At 39.5% G+C, this 13,996-nt stretch overlaps 1 protein-coding gene across 1 annotated transcript in view; it reads right to left on the bottom strand.

Moving 5' to 3' along the window:
- The window catches only part of Glb1 (galactosidase beta 1), a 90,178-nt gene that overhangs the window by 22,591 nt on the left and 53,591 nt on the right, over positions 1-13,996 (bottom strand). The window contains exons 11-13 of the mRNA XM_076868886.1: positions 9,072-9,146; positions 5,932-6,021; positions 2,205-2,318 (exon numbers count right to left, since the gene is read on the bottom strand). Coding sequence (XP_076725001.1) covers positions 2,205-2,318; positions 5,932-6,021; positions 9,072-9,146 — 279 coding nt within the window. The remainder of the gene's footprint in view (positions 1-2,204; positions 2,319-5,931; positions 6,022-9,071; positions 9,147-13,996) is intronic.

Here is a 13,996-nt window from a genome sequence, read left to right on the forward strand (position 1 = left end):
TAAGCATCCCTGGGTTCAAACCCCAGTAACCCGCCTCCACCAAAAAAAAAAAAAGAAAAAGAAAATTAGCATGCTGAGTTAATTTGGCACTCATTCTCCTGCACCCCCCCTTTTTGCTAGCAGGTATTGAACCTAGGGATGCATTACCACTGAGCAACATCCCCAGACCTTGTTTTACATTTTAGTTTGAGACAGGGTCTTGCTATTTTGCTCAGGGCCTCAAATTTGGTGATCCTCCTGCCTCAGCCTACAGAGCTCCTCATTCTCTCATCCTCCTGCCTTGTTGAGAGTGCTTTGATATTCCTTAGGCCAAACTGGCCAAGTGGCCACATTTCCCCAGTCATTGCTTCTTCAACAGAAAACTCTCCAGACCCAGCTTTGAGCACAGAAAAAGAGAGGCTGGTCTCCTGAGTTATCAAAACGAATCCAAAGAGAAATCCAGCAGGGAACAGAAAATGTCCCGTGCTTCTAGGGCCTGAAGCACAAAGGTGATTTGGAGGAGCTAAAGATATGTCCACCCACCTTCCTCCCCTGGAATGTTTTACTCTGCATCTGTTTTTACTTTTTTGATTTTTACTTTTTCTTTTTTGGTTGAGAGAATTGAATTGAATCCAGGGGTGCTTAACATCTGGGCCACATTCCCAGCCCCTTTTGAATATTTTGTCTAGAGACAGGGTCTTGCTGAGTTGCTCAGTACCTCACTAAATTGTTGAGGCTGGATTTGAACTCAAAATCCTCCTGCCTCACCCTCCTGAGCTGCTGGAATCATGGGGCATGCGTCACCACAGCCAGCTGTGCATCTGTTTTTAAAGAAAAGGGAATGAAGGCAAATCCCAGGGGAGGATTCCTATTAGAGAAACAGCTTTGTGTTTCCACAGCACAACCTGTCAGACATAAAGAAAAACTTCTAAACAACATGGAGATAGGAGGTAAAATCAGATAACAGAGATAAAATCAGAGAGTTAGGTGGAGTAGTCTCACCTCAAAATACTTGATATGATGCATTAACCACGAAAATTATATAACAGAGTGAAGGAAAACAACAGGTATTTTTATCTGTAATAAATTCCTAATTTTTTAAAAAAGTTTTTTAGCTTTTTTTTTTTTTTAAACTGATGTTATACTGATCGTAATTCAATAAAACAATTTCTAAACTGGTAGCCAGTTTAGAAATTGAAAGAATCATTAAATGTAGCACAGTGTCTTAGAAACTGGCTCCCACTGCAATGAATACTGATTACAAATGGAAATATTTTAGCGACAAAGATCTGATAAACACAATTCCTGAGGATTCTCTAGGACCATCATATCATTTGTAAATAATGGCAATTTTATGCTCTTGAAAAAAAAAAAAGGGGGAAATATTTTCATTTTTAAAAAGTTGTTTTGTTTGTTTGAAGTGCTATACCCTCAGCACTTGTTAATTTTGAGATAGGGTCTTGCTAAACTTCCTGAGGATGGCCTCGAACTGGTAATCTCTTGCCTCAGCCTCTTGAGTTGCTGACATTATGGTTGTTTGCCACTGTGCCAGCCTTAATTTAAAACCTTCTGAACCATTTTCCTTGGTTAGCAAAATCATTTTATGTGTTCTTTCATATGACTATTTCAAAGACAGGAAGAGTTATCTTTTTTTTTAAAATATTTATGTTTTAGTTTTAGGTGGACACATTATTTTACATTTATATGGTGCTGAGGATCGAACCCAGTGCCTCCTGCATGCTAGGCAAGCACTCTACCACTGAGCCACAACTCCAGCCCCAGGAACAGTTATCTTAAAATGTATCTGGGCTTCATGATGAAACAGAGTTCTTGGTCCCTTTAAGTTATAATTATCAGAATATAATTTCTCATTCAAGTTGAGGCTCCAACTTCAATGAACTTTGTATCGTGGGAAGTACAAAACTCAACTGGAAATGGATCCTGTCCTTAACAAAGGCCTGGGCAATATGCTGGGGTCAGAGAGCCCAAAAGGCCTCCCAGAGGCTGGGTCTTTGAGCGTAGCCCTCTGAAGGGTGTTGGGTGCATTCCAGGCAGATGGGCCAAGTGTGAGGCCTCCTCAGCAATCAAGGGGCACAACTAAAGGGCATCAAGGAGAGAGGTAGAGGCTGCGTAGGGGAGCAAAGGCCTCAACGGCCCATGTAAACAGGTGCAGATTACAAGTCCCCCAGCTGGGCAGAAATGCACCACTCAGAGATGATTCTTACCCCATTCACTGAGACATAGGCCCGATCGTGGACTCCACTCAAGGGTGCGTGGAGGGATGTTGAGTTGCTACAGTCTTGAGGAAGAGTTGTTCGGTACAGCACGAACCCAAAATACTGGATAGAAAGGGATTTAAGAAAAATGCATCACTCCTGCTGTTCATTTAAAGAGAACCTATTTTCTCTTGTCTTTAAGTGATATTTCAAAAACCATAAGGAATGAAGAGCTTCCCTCACCCCTAGCAAAATACAATCTGCAAGAAGAGAAGTAGCAGCCGGGCGCAGTGGTGCATGCCTGTAATCCCACCAGCTCAGGAGGCTGAGGCAGGAGGATCGGGAGTTTAAAGTCAGCCTCAGCGACTTAGTGAGGCCCTAAGCAACTCAGTGAGATCCTGTCTCTAAATAAAATGCAAAAAAAAGGGCTGAGGATATGGCTCAGTGGCTAAACACCCCTGGGTTCAATTCCCGCTTAAAAAAAAAAGAAAGAAAAAAGAAGAGAAGTAGTTCAGATTTTTAGATCTTAGAACTATCTCAACAGCAGCACGATACCCTGCAGAACGTCTCCTGGAGCACCCCTTTCCCATAAGGGGGTACTGGACCCTAGGCAGGTTAAGTTATTTGCCCAGAGTGACTCAGAAGATCAGCTCATATATGTCAAAGCTTGCTGATTTTAACTCAAAAAACAAAACCAAGAAAACAACAACAACAACAAAACAACTAAGATAAACATGCACCAATAAAACCAAGAGATGAAATTCTGCTCAGTAAAATATTTTCCAAGTTCTTGAGCTAAATCTGCTCTAACTCACAAAACAAGACTCAATTTGAAACTATTACAAGTGGAGAAAAAGGGGCAGAGGGTTGAGAGACTCGGGTTGTGACTTTGCTAAGTCAGAAGTTATTCTGAGATCCTGACATCCCTGGTCCTAAAGGAACACCTCAGACCACCAGCCTCAGAGTCCACGGAATTACAGTTATCGATTTTGCCTATTTGCTTTTTGTTATGGACGTTTAACCAAAGTGCACTGGGACAAAAATCCTGTGTCACAGATGAGAATCCACATTGAAATCTAACATGGAAAAGAGAAAAAAGTCCTCCAGTTCTAGGGCCTGAAGTGGAAAGGTGATTTGTGGGCACTGAGAAAAATGTTGATCTACTTTCCTGTCACTGCAGGACCTGGCTGTGACTTTAAGCACAAGCATTACCTGCTCCCAGATACCAAATCTCTGTCTTCATCTTGTTTAGCTACTTATTGAGACTAACCAAGGTGATGGGTACTAAAGCAGAGGCTGAGAAAAACTTTGCACAGGGCTTCCAGGAGGGAGCGGAAACAGGGCTACTCCCTGCACAGGTGTGGCTGAGGCACAGGGCCGGGCCCCACTCCTGCAGCCTGTGCCCCCACAGTTTCACTGAAAATAAATGTTCTGTGGGCTGCTTACCCTAGACCTGAAAGATCCAGGACCCAGGGAGCTCCAACCAATTCTAGAGCAGAGGGTCTGACCAAGAACAGTGGCTGCAGGTGTTTGTACGTTAACCTGGAGGTCACTCTCTCCAGACTCCAAGCCTGGTGTGCTCCATGATGCTGCTAAGTGAAAACAAGTTTTTTTTTTTTTTTTTCTTCCAGTGTTGGGGATTGAACCCAGGGTCTTGTACATGCTCCACCACTGAGCCACATCCCCAGCCTGCAAATTCTATTTTATAAATGAGAACGCAGATGTACTGCTAGAGTGTACTACAACTGAAGAAAGAACCCAATCCAATGTTAATTTAAAAAATTAACTTTTTGGGGCTGGGGTTGTAGCTCAGTCGTAGAATGCTCGCCTAGCATGTTTGAGGCCCTGGGTTTGATCCTCTGCACTACATAAAAATAAATAAAATAAAGGTACTGTGTCCAATTATAACTAAAAAATAAGTATTTTTTTAAAAAACAAATATTTTGAAATATTATTATTATTGGTGCTGGGGATTGAACCCAGTAGCGCTCCACCACTGAACTAAACCCCCAACCCTTTTATTCTGAGACACGGTCTCACTGAGTTGCTGAGGCTGGCCCTGATCTTGCAATCCTCTTGCCTCAGCCTCCTGAGTAGCTGGCCTGATTAGAGGCCTAAGCCACTGCACTCAGTTTAATTATCTACTTTCTTGACCACAAAATAAGATTTATTGAAATAAAATCACAAATGTAAATATAGTAACTAAGATTAGATATGCTGTTTTTATGTCACCTTACTGTTCAGACTTCTTCCAGAAAGCACTCTTCACCAAAAAATCAGAAACGAAGATTCAATAACCAACATTTTAAAAAACGGGGCTGAGCTCCTAACCAAGTGATCCACTTTAACACAGCAACAAAGGGACAAACCAATGCCATGGCCATTCTGACGTTCTGCCCTGACAAGGACACGTCACCTCTGTTGCGTTCATGACCAAACCATTTTCTAATTGGTGAGGGACAGCCTATAAAGAGCCTGAACTCCTCAGAAGTGTGTCACGAGAGGTAGTCCTAGGAACTGTTTTAGATGAAAAAAAAACTAAGGAGACATTATAACTAAATAAAAATGTGAGATCATAGATTGAAGATTGGATTGAAAAAAAGTTAAAAGGGAGAATACTGGGATGCCCAAGGAAGCTTGGATATAGAATGTATTTAGATAATAGGATGGGATCAGTGTTAAAATTTCCTAAGTGTGATCATAGTACTGTGGTGATATAGGAAAATGTCCTCTTTCTAAAAAAAAACAAACAAAAAAAACCCACTGCGCTATTTAAAGGTGTTGTTGATTGACAACTAAACATGATTAAAAAAAGAAAAGGTGGTGACCATGTATACTCCTGGAAAGAAAAACAAAGTAGGCAAAACAACTGCTAACAACTGGTAAATCTTGACCAAAACGGATACAGGTGTTTATTGTACTATTTTTGCAACTTTTTTAATACCTTTATTTATTTTTATGTGCTGCCAAGGATTGAACCCAGTGCCTCCTTGCACATGCTAAGCGAGTGCTCTACTACTGAGCCCCAGCCCTCTTGCAACTTTTTTTTTAATATTTATTTTTTAGTTGAAGGTGGACACAATATCTTTATTTCATCTTTATATGGTGCTGAGGATCGAACCCAGTTCTTCACATGTGCTAGGCGAGTGCTCTACCTCTGAGCCACAACCCTAGATATCCCCCATTGCAACTTTTTTAGAGCTAAGACTTTCAGAAATAAAAAGTTGGAGAAACCTTCTTTTTTTTTAAAAAAAAAGATGAGGCAGTGCCTAGAGATTCAACATGTACAAATATACAGGTACTAATAATCAGATGTGCTCCAAAAGTAGGGGAAAGAATATTTAGAAACTCAGGCTACCAAGAACACAGCATCTACACCACTGGGCTAACTAAGAACAAATAATTGTTTTTTGGGGTATTAAAATAGTAGTTCTCCACTAAGGCCTAGCAATAAGGATTAACTTAGACCAGTCAATGCACTCAATTTCTAACTTGTCCAGGAGTACGCTGAAGCAGGCTGAGCCACTTCCAATGGCTGTGATAAGAGGGACTGGGAGAAAAACATATGAAAGGTCAGTCCACTGTGTAGAAAGATCAGCCCACAGTGCACTGCTTCAAGCCAGAGAGCTGGAAACCCGGGGCTCAGACTCACTTGCTCAGCATTTTGGCCCCTGAACTCAGAACAAGCACTACAAGGCAGAAGAAAAAAGATCAAGTATTACCTCTGAAGGCCTACCTGTTTCACCTGTATAAATGTCAAAGGATAAAGGCTTTTTATGGGTCCACCAGGACACAAGATGTCCAGAGCTGCCTCCACTGTCTTTAACTGAAAAGAAACAAAAACAGGATTCACTCAGTGACTCTGGTAATCAGAGAGGAACATTATATCCAAATTATCAAAGACATGAGTGGACTGGACCAAACCCCTAAATAAAACCAAGTCATTCAAATTCCAACTAAAGTACTGCTTCCCAGTTACCTCCACTCTTCTATCCATTCCCCAACTCTTGATGAAGATGTAAATGATGGTAGTCTTTTTTTTTTTTTTTTTTTTTTTTTGGTACTGGGGATTGAACCCAGAGGTGCTTTGCCACTGAGCTACATCCCCAGCCCTTTTTGAGACAGGGTCTTGCTAAGGCACTGAGGCTGACCTCAAACTTGCGATCCTTTTCCCCCAGCCCCCTGAGTCACTGAGATTACAGACATGTGCCACTGTGCCTGTCTAAATGATAGTAATCTTAAAAAGAGTTTTAAACATGCCCATTCAGAAATACAACCCACTCAGAGCTGCCTATAAAAGGCTGTAAAATGAATGAAAACCAAAGTTCTGAGGCTGCCTTCTTTGCAAAGCTTTCTCCAACATTTTGACAAAACAACTGGGAAGTAGAGATAGTAACTAGAGGCAAATTATGCTAAAATTAGATATGCTATTCTTATGTCAGCTCACTATTACTACCTTATATTTTGCCCTCCCCTGAGCTTGTTGGCAGCAAGTGTCCAGCCTGTGTCAATTCTTGGCTGTTAGTCTTCCTTGACAGACTACCAGGTCTTTCAGGGTAAGACACGTACTGTGCTCACCCCCACAGCCCAGCTCCCAGGACACATGATAAACATTTATCTTATTCACTCCAAGGGATTGTGTATTCCTGCAATCCAGGATGTTTACTCTGATGCAATAACACCACCAATAATAACAGCTCCCAGTCATTGATCGCCTACACCCTTCAGATGAGATGGAGCATTTTACACCCACTATTTCATTAGATTTCAGTTGCCCCATGAAGCAGGTATTTCTGTTCCTGTTTGTAATTGCGGCAGTAGAGATTCAAGAGAGCTCACAAGAGCAATGGCAGAGCCAGGATTTGCAGTTATATTTGGCTCCAAAACCCAAGGCTTTCCACTGTATGATACTGGTTAGGAATTTTACATCCACTTTCCATGGTTTCTTGTTGATGTGCAACATCTAGGAATTTTTTTTTTTTTTTTTTTTTTTTTTTATACTGGGAATTGACCCCAGAGGGACTTTTACTACTGAGCCTTATCCTTAACCTTATTTTTCATTTTGAGACAGGGTCTCGCTAAGTTGCTTAGGGTCTCGCTAAGTTGCTGAGGCTGTGCTTGAACTTGGGATCCTCCTGCTTTAGCCTCTCAAGCCACTGGGATTACAGGTATGTGCCACTGTGCCCTGCACCCTAGGAAAGTAATCCTTTTTTTTTTTAAAACATTTATTTTTTAGTTGTAGTTGGACACAATACCTTTATTTACTGATTTTTTTTTTTTTTTTTTTTTAATGTGGTGCTGAGGATCGAACCCAGAGTCTTGCATGTGCGAGGCAAGTGCTCTACCACTGAGCCACAACCCCAGCCCAGGAAAATAATCTTAAAGACAAGTTCATCAAGTTGGCTACTCACATGGATTCTTACCCACCTGGATACCTAAAGCAATAACAACTCACAGTAAAAGCTTTTATAATATAAAAAAAAAGCTTTTATATATAAATTATATCCTACATAAATTTCATTTAGTCATATGCCAATTTGGTAACCTTAAATTGTACACATTGAAAAGTCACTTCTAGACATACAACTTTTTTTTAAAATATTTATTTTTTAGTTGTAGTTGGTTGGACACAATACCTTTATTTTATTTATTTTTATGTGGTTCTGAGGATCGAACCCAGGGCCTCGCACATGACAGGAAAGCACTCTGTTGCTGAGCCACAACCCCAGCCCTCACACAACTTTCTTTCATGGTAAACAAATGTGCTTCTGGGATTAAGTTAGGTTTTTTTTTTTTGTTTTTTTTTTTTCTTTGTTTTGTTTTGTATTTAAAGCAATGCTGTCATTTTAAATATTTAGAGTTATTTTCTGTTGCCTAATTTTCATGGCTCTAAAACCAACTAACCTTTTCCTTAATAAGCTATAGCAACGAACAAGTAGAAGGTGCTCCCTTTGCAAGTGTGATTAAAGTCTGATTAATCTAAAGAGAGATTCCTATCAGAGACAGAGACCACATTCTTTGTAGAATGTAGCCCATGTATCTGACACTAGGTGGAAAATGTCACAAGAGCTCAACCAACCCACTAGAGTGTCAAAGGGCTTCTTGAACGGAAAAATTATACAATCATGTTTGGCATTTTGCTTCAAGATAAAAAGTTACGATGCTATTTTAGAATCTCAAGTTTCTTAAGAAATAAGTAACTTCATTTTTTTTTTCTTATGAGTGAATATATGTAGGAGTTAGGAATTATGAGGGGAAAACCTAAAGGCAGAGATGGTCAAAACAAACTGACTTTGGCTTACGTCACTCCTTCTGACTATTAAATAAAATCTCTTTCTCTCTCCTTAGAATATAATGCCTTTAACTTTACTTATGATTAATTTCTAGCTTTTTCCCCCCTGATGTCCTATATACCAATACATCTTTAAGTTAGGACATGGTTTTGAGAAGAAGGGGTATGCGTAGTTGAGGGCAGAGGTTTATTAAAATTCCTGTGGTTAGGAGCAACTCTTTTAAAAAGAGAGTGAATTATAGTAAATTCACTATAAAGTAAAGAGCCACCCCCTTTCCACAAGGGCTGCAGGCACTGCTCTTTGGACAGCTGATCATTGAGCCAGAATGACCTGAATGATCTAAGAACGCCCGTGACTCCTGTTTATGCCTTACGTGCATATCCTGTCAACACACACCCCTATCTTCTCATCTTCCATTGCTCCATTTCCCCAGAAACATCCCCTACCCCATCTGGCTCGTGGAAAACAAATTCACAGAAAAATAACGACTTTGTTCCCCAACACAGCACTTTCACTCACTGCGGCTCAATTACACTTTCTTATTCCTGTTTGACTTTCAACGCTTCTTATTTATTTTTCTTACCTTTTTCAGAGACACTTTTCCATAGGCGAACTTTGGTGTGGATGGAGGGATAGGACCTTCTGGTACCTCTTCAAACTATACACCAGAGGGAGAGAAGAGAGGAAAGAACTAAAAACCTTCAGAAACCAACCCGTAAAATTCATTTTTCAAAAGGAAGGTCAAAGTCTCAAACAACAGTACTTGGTGATTTTTGGAAAGGCAAAAGAACAAAAGATTTCTTCCAAAATTATATTAGGTAGAGTTTTTTTTTTTCTTTTTAGTGTGTTTTTTTTTTTTTTTAGTTGTAGATGGACACAATATCTTTATTTTTTTAATATTTTTTAGTTATAGGTGGACACAATATCTTTATTTTATCTTTATGTGGTGCTGTGGATTGAACCCAGTGCCTCACATGTGCAAGGCAAGTGCTCTACCACTGAGCTACAGCCCTAATCTTTTTAAAAAAATTTATTTTAAAAAATATTTTTTAGTTGTAACTGGACACAATACCTTTATTTTATTTATTTTTAGGTGGTGCTGAGGTTTGAACCCAGGTCCTCGCAAGTGCTAGGCAAGCATTCCATGGTTGAGCCATAACCCCAGCCCCCACTTTTAAAAATTTTTTTTTCTTAGTTATAGTTGGACACAATACCTTTATTTTATTTATTTTCATGTGGTGCTGAGGATCAAATCCAGCACCTTGCATGTGCTAGGCGGAGTGCTCTACTGCTGAGCCACAACCCCAGCCCCGCAGGTAGAGTTTTTATTTTATTAAGTGTGTGTCTGTGGTTGAAACATGGGGAATCAATCATCCAAATAGTTATAGAACAAGGCTGAAAAATCAAGTGGAGAGAATGAGGGTCAACAGCAGATAATGGGGTGAGGAAAAAAGAACCAAGACATGTGGCAACTCTCACTGAGTTGCTTAGCGCCTTGCTAAATTGCTGAGGCTGGCTTTGAACTCAAGATCCTCCTGCCTCAACCTCCTGAGTCACTGGGATTACAGGTGTGCACCACCACGTCCAGCTGTCTACAAATTCTTACAAAACATATACTGAAGTATTTAGAGGTACAGATTCATGATGTATGCAATCCTCCAATGGTTTAGAACATATACATAGGGTGGCGGGGGAAGGAGCACAAACAAATGATAAACCAAACAGAAATTTTGCTCTTGTGACTTTCCTTTAAATTTGGATTTTTTTCTTGTGTGCATGTGGTGGGGTGGGTACTGGGAAATGAGCTCAGGAGTACTCTACTACTGAATAACATGCCTATCCTTATTTTTAAATTTGATTTTGACAGGATCTCACCGAGTTGCCCAGGCTGGCCCTGAACTTGTGATCCTCCGGCCTCAGTCTCCTAAGTTGCTGGGATTATAGGTGTGCATCACTACACCTGGCCACTTTTTCCTTTTTAAAGTAACAAGATGGACATTTTAGATTGCTCCTCTATATTTTATCTATCTATATATACAATTTTTTGTACTGGGGATTAAACTCAGGGGGTACTCAACCACTGAGCCACATCCCAGCCCTATTTTGTATTTTATTTAGAGACAGGGTCTTACTGAGTCACTTAGTGCCTTAAGTTGCTGAGGCTGGCTTTGAACTCGCAATTCTCCTGTCTTAGCATCCCAAGCCTCTGGGATTTTAGGTGTGCGCCACTGCGCTTGGCTATTTCTTCATATTTCCCCATTTTTTCACCCGTCTTCTGATTCCAATTCTAAGAAATTTTTTTTTTTTTTTCTGGTCTAGGAATTGAACTCAGAGGTACTCAACCACTGAGTCACATCCCCAGCCCTATTTTGTAGTTTTTTTTTTTTTTTTTTTTTTTAAGAGACAGGGTCTCACTAAACTGTGCCTCAAAGTTGCTGAGGCTGGCTTCAAACTCAAGATTCTCCTGTCTCAGCCTCCCAAGCCGATTGGATTACAGGTATGCACCACTATGCCAGGCTGAAATTCTCTTTTTAAAATATTTTTTAGTTGTAGATGGACACAATGACTTTATTTTTATGTGGTGCTGAGGATTGAACCCAGTGCCTCACACATGCTAGGCAAGTGCTCTCCCACTGAGTCACAACTCCAGCCATGAAGTTATTTTTAACTTGCACGAACTCCTCATTCTCTAGTGGCTACTTTTTCAGAGCATTCTATTTTTATTTTATGTATACAATATAGTCTCAATTTTCTTGGAAAGAGACAAGGATATATCCTTCAGATATGAGAGCTTTTACTTAAGATCTCTCTTGTCCCTCGATTCTCTGTTGCCTCTAGGATCATTTCTCTCTATTTCATCTTGTCTTTCCCTTTCCTATTTTAGGTCGGGTTTACGGTTGTGCTCAAACAGCTAGCCATCACTGGTTGTCCATTAATGTTCAATGGTAAAGCAAATAAAATGTATCAGCACTGGGCCAATTCATTCTACCTGTAACAGTTCTGCTCTGTGACAGAGCAAGGTTTGTTTTAGAGCAATTTAACTTGACAGTCAGATGTAATATGGGGAGGGTCTTTGCTTTAAGGACTATTTCCTTTAAAAAACGTTTAAATTTAAATTTAATTAAATGAACTCTTTTAAAAGTGTTTTCTTGATCAATGTTCATGCTATATACATTCCCTTTTATAACACATTTTGATTTCATTTAACTTTATTTGGCACAATTTCTCTGGGATGTAAATGTAATAAATCCTATGAAAGCAAATTAAAAAATTTTTTCACAAGAGACAATAAAAATACATTTTGGAGCATTTTAAATGGTACACTTGAAAAGAATGGCCCTATTTTTTCTTTAACATATTTTGGTATTTTTTCTTTTGGTACTGAAGACTTAACAGGAGCACTTTACCACTGATTTACATCCCCAGCCTTTTTTATTTATTTTTATTTTATTTTTTTGTGGGTACTGGGGATTGAACTCAGGAACACTCGACCACCGAGTCACATCCCTGGCCCCTTTTTGTATTTTATTTAGAGACCGGGTCTCACCGAGTTGCTCTGTGCCTCACTTTTGCTGAGGCTGGGTTTGAACTCATGATCCTCCTGCCTCTCAGCCTTCCAAGATGCTGGAATTACAGGCATGTACCACTGCACCCAACCCTTTTTATTTTAAGACAGTCCATATTTTTAAGAGTGGTAATATTTTTAACAAATTTTAAAAACAAGTATTTCTCAGTCTTGATTCAACAAACTCATCATCAGGCCTAAATCTAGGTTATGTGTCCTTGCATTCAAACCTAAGCAAATTACTACCTATGTAACATATCCTCCAAGAGATTAAATATAAGTTTATATTTAAATGTTTAACATACGTTATCTCTGTACCTAGAGATATAACATTCGTTTTATTGGCAAAACAATTTATATCTCCCTTGATAGGCCATTCAATGTGTACCTCACATGCATACACACACACACACACTTACACATTTTTCTTTCTATAAGGAAAAAAAGTCTTTTTGGAAGATATGGCTCAGAGATTTATTAAAGGGGTCCTCAAAAGCAGACATGGCTGGTTAGTTTATAAATTGTGGTGCATTATCAAGTTCAATTGATTAGAGAGAAGATACCCTGTCACCTGATGCTTAGAACCACTGGCACCACAAAACAGTGTTTATCTGATAAATTCACCATCAATTTGGCAATCTTTAACATAACTACTCTGTTTTTGAATATACATTATATAAAAAACTTTATATGCAATTATATAGCATCCACTATAATAAAAATGGCACAGATACAATCTACTTAACGGTATAAAAAAATTGGCAGATGAAGTTAGCATCATGGTCCTTTAAAAGTTAAAAAAAATAAAGTTCTCTGAATTTCTGCCTGGCAGAAAGATGGCTCCCTGATAAACACTTTCTGTCTGAGTAGCGTGAGGGAGAACCTTCCAGGAAATACATAGGGTGCAATTAAACTTCCCATTTTTAGTTCCCTTTTGTTTCTACCCTTTCACCTATCTGAATTTCCAGGACCCTATGTGTTAATCTGTTTTCTGTTACTATAACAAAATACCTAAGGTATGCTAACTTCAAAAACACAAGAAGTTATTCAGCTCACAGTTCTGGCAAGTCAAGTCTTAATAAGCACGGGCTGATCTCTGGAGAGGAACTCCTGGTGGATAACAGAAGCATGGGCAGGAGGAAGAGATCATATTTCGCAACAGGAAGCTTGAGAGGCAGGAGGACCAGGTTCATACTTTTATAACCACCCTCTCACAAGAACAAACTAGAGTCTGCAGAGAAGTACCTATCCCTGTCCAAGGGTAGCACCTCTGTTTGACCCAAGGACCTCCCACTAAACCGTCTCCCATACCACCTCCCAATACTGCCACTCTGGGGACTAATATAACAACATGTAAACACTGGGTGACAAAACACATCAGGGTTCTTTGAGGTATATCCCTACTCCCTGAACCTATAAGCCCTGTCACTCTCACTGGAATCCAAGGTGTTCTTGCCCTCCATTTTCAGTCTCCACTCCCCTATCATCTGCCCCCACCCCCCAGTACCAGGGATTGAACCCAGGAACTTTTTAAAAAAGTCTGAACCTCCAATCACATTTCCTCTCCCAGTTTCTCTTCTAGACCCTCCCCTTATGCCCATATAGAATATAAATTTAAGTGATATTTTTATAATTTGATACTGCTACCTACCTAAAGTATTCCTGGCATGGCTAAATACTGACAATGTTTACATGACCATCTTTCTATATTTGGAATTGAATTATTTCTAATTTTAGTATTATAATGTTACAATAAGCAACTTCATGTCTAACATTTTTCTTTAATTTTTTTTTTTAGTTGTAGTCGGACCCAATATCTTTATTTATTTATTTTTATGTGGTGCTGGGGATCAAACCCAGGGCTTCCCATGTGCTAGGCAAGTGCTCTATCGCTGAGCCACACCCCAGCCTTTCTTTAAAATTTTTACTTTTAAAAATAAAGC

This window comes from Callospermophilus lateralis, chromosome 1 (assembly GCF_048772815.1).
Source record: "Callospermophilus lateralis isolate mCalLat2 chromosome 1, mCalLat2.hap1, whole genome shotgun sequence".
In the NCBI taxonomy this organism is placed as follows: Eukaryota; Metazoa; Chordata; class Mammalia; order Rodentia; family Sciuridae; genus Callospermophilus; species Callospermophilus lateralis.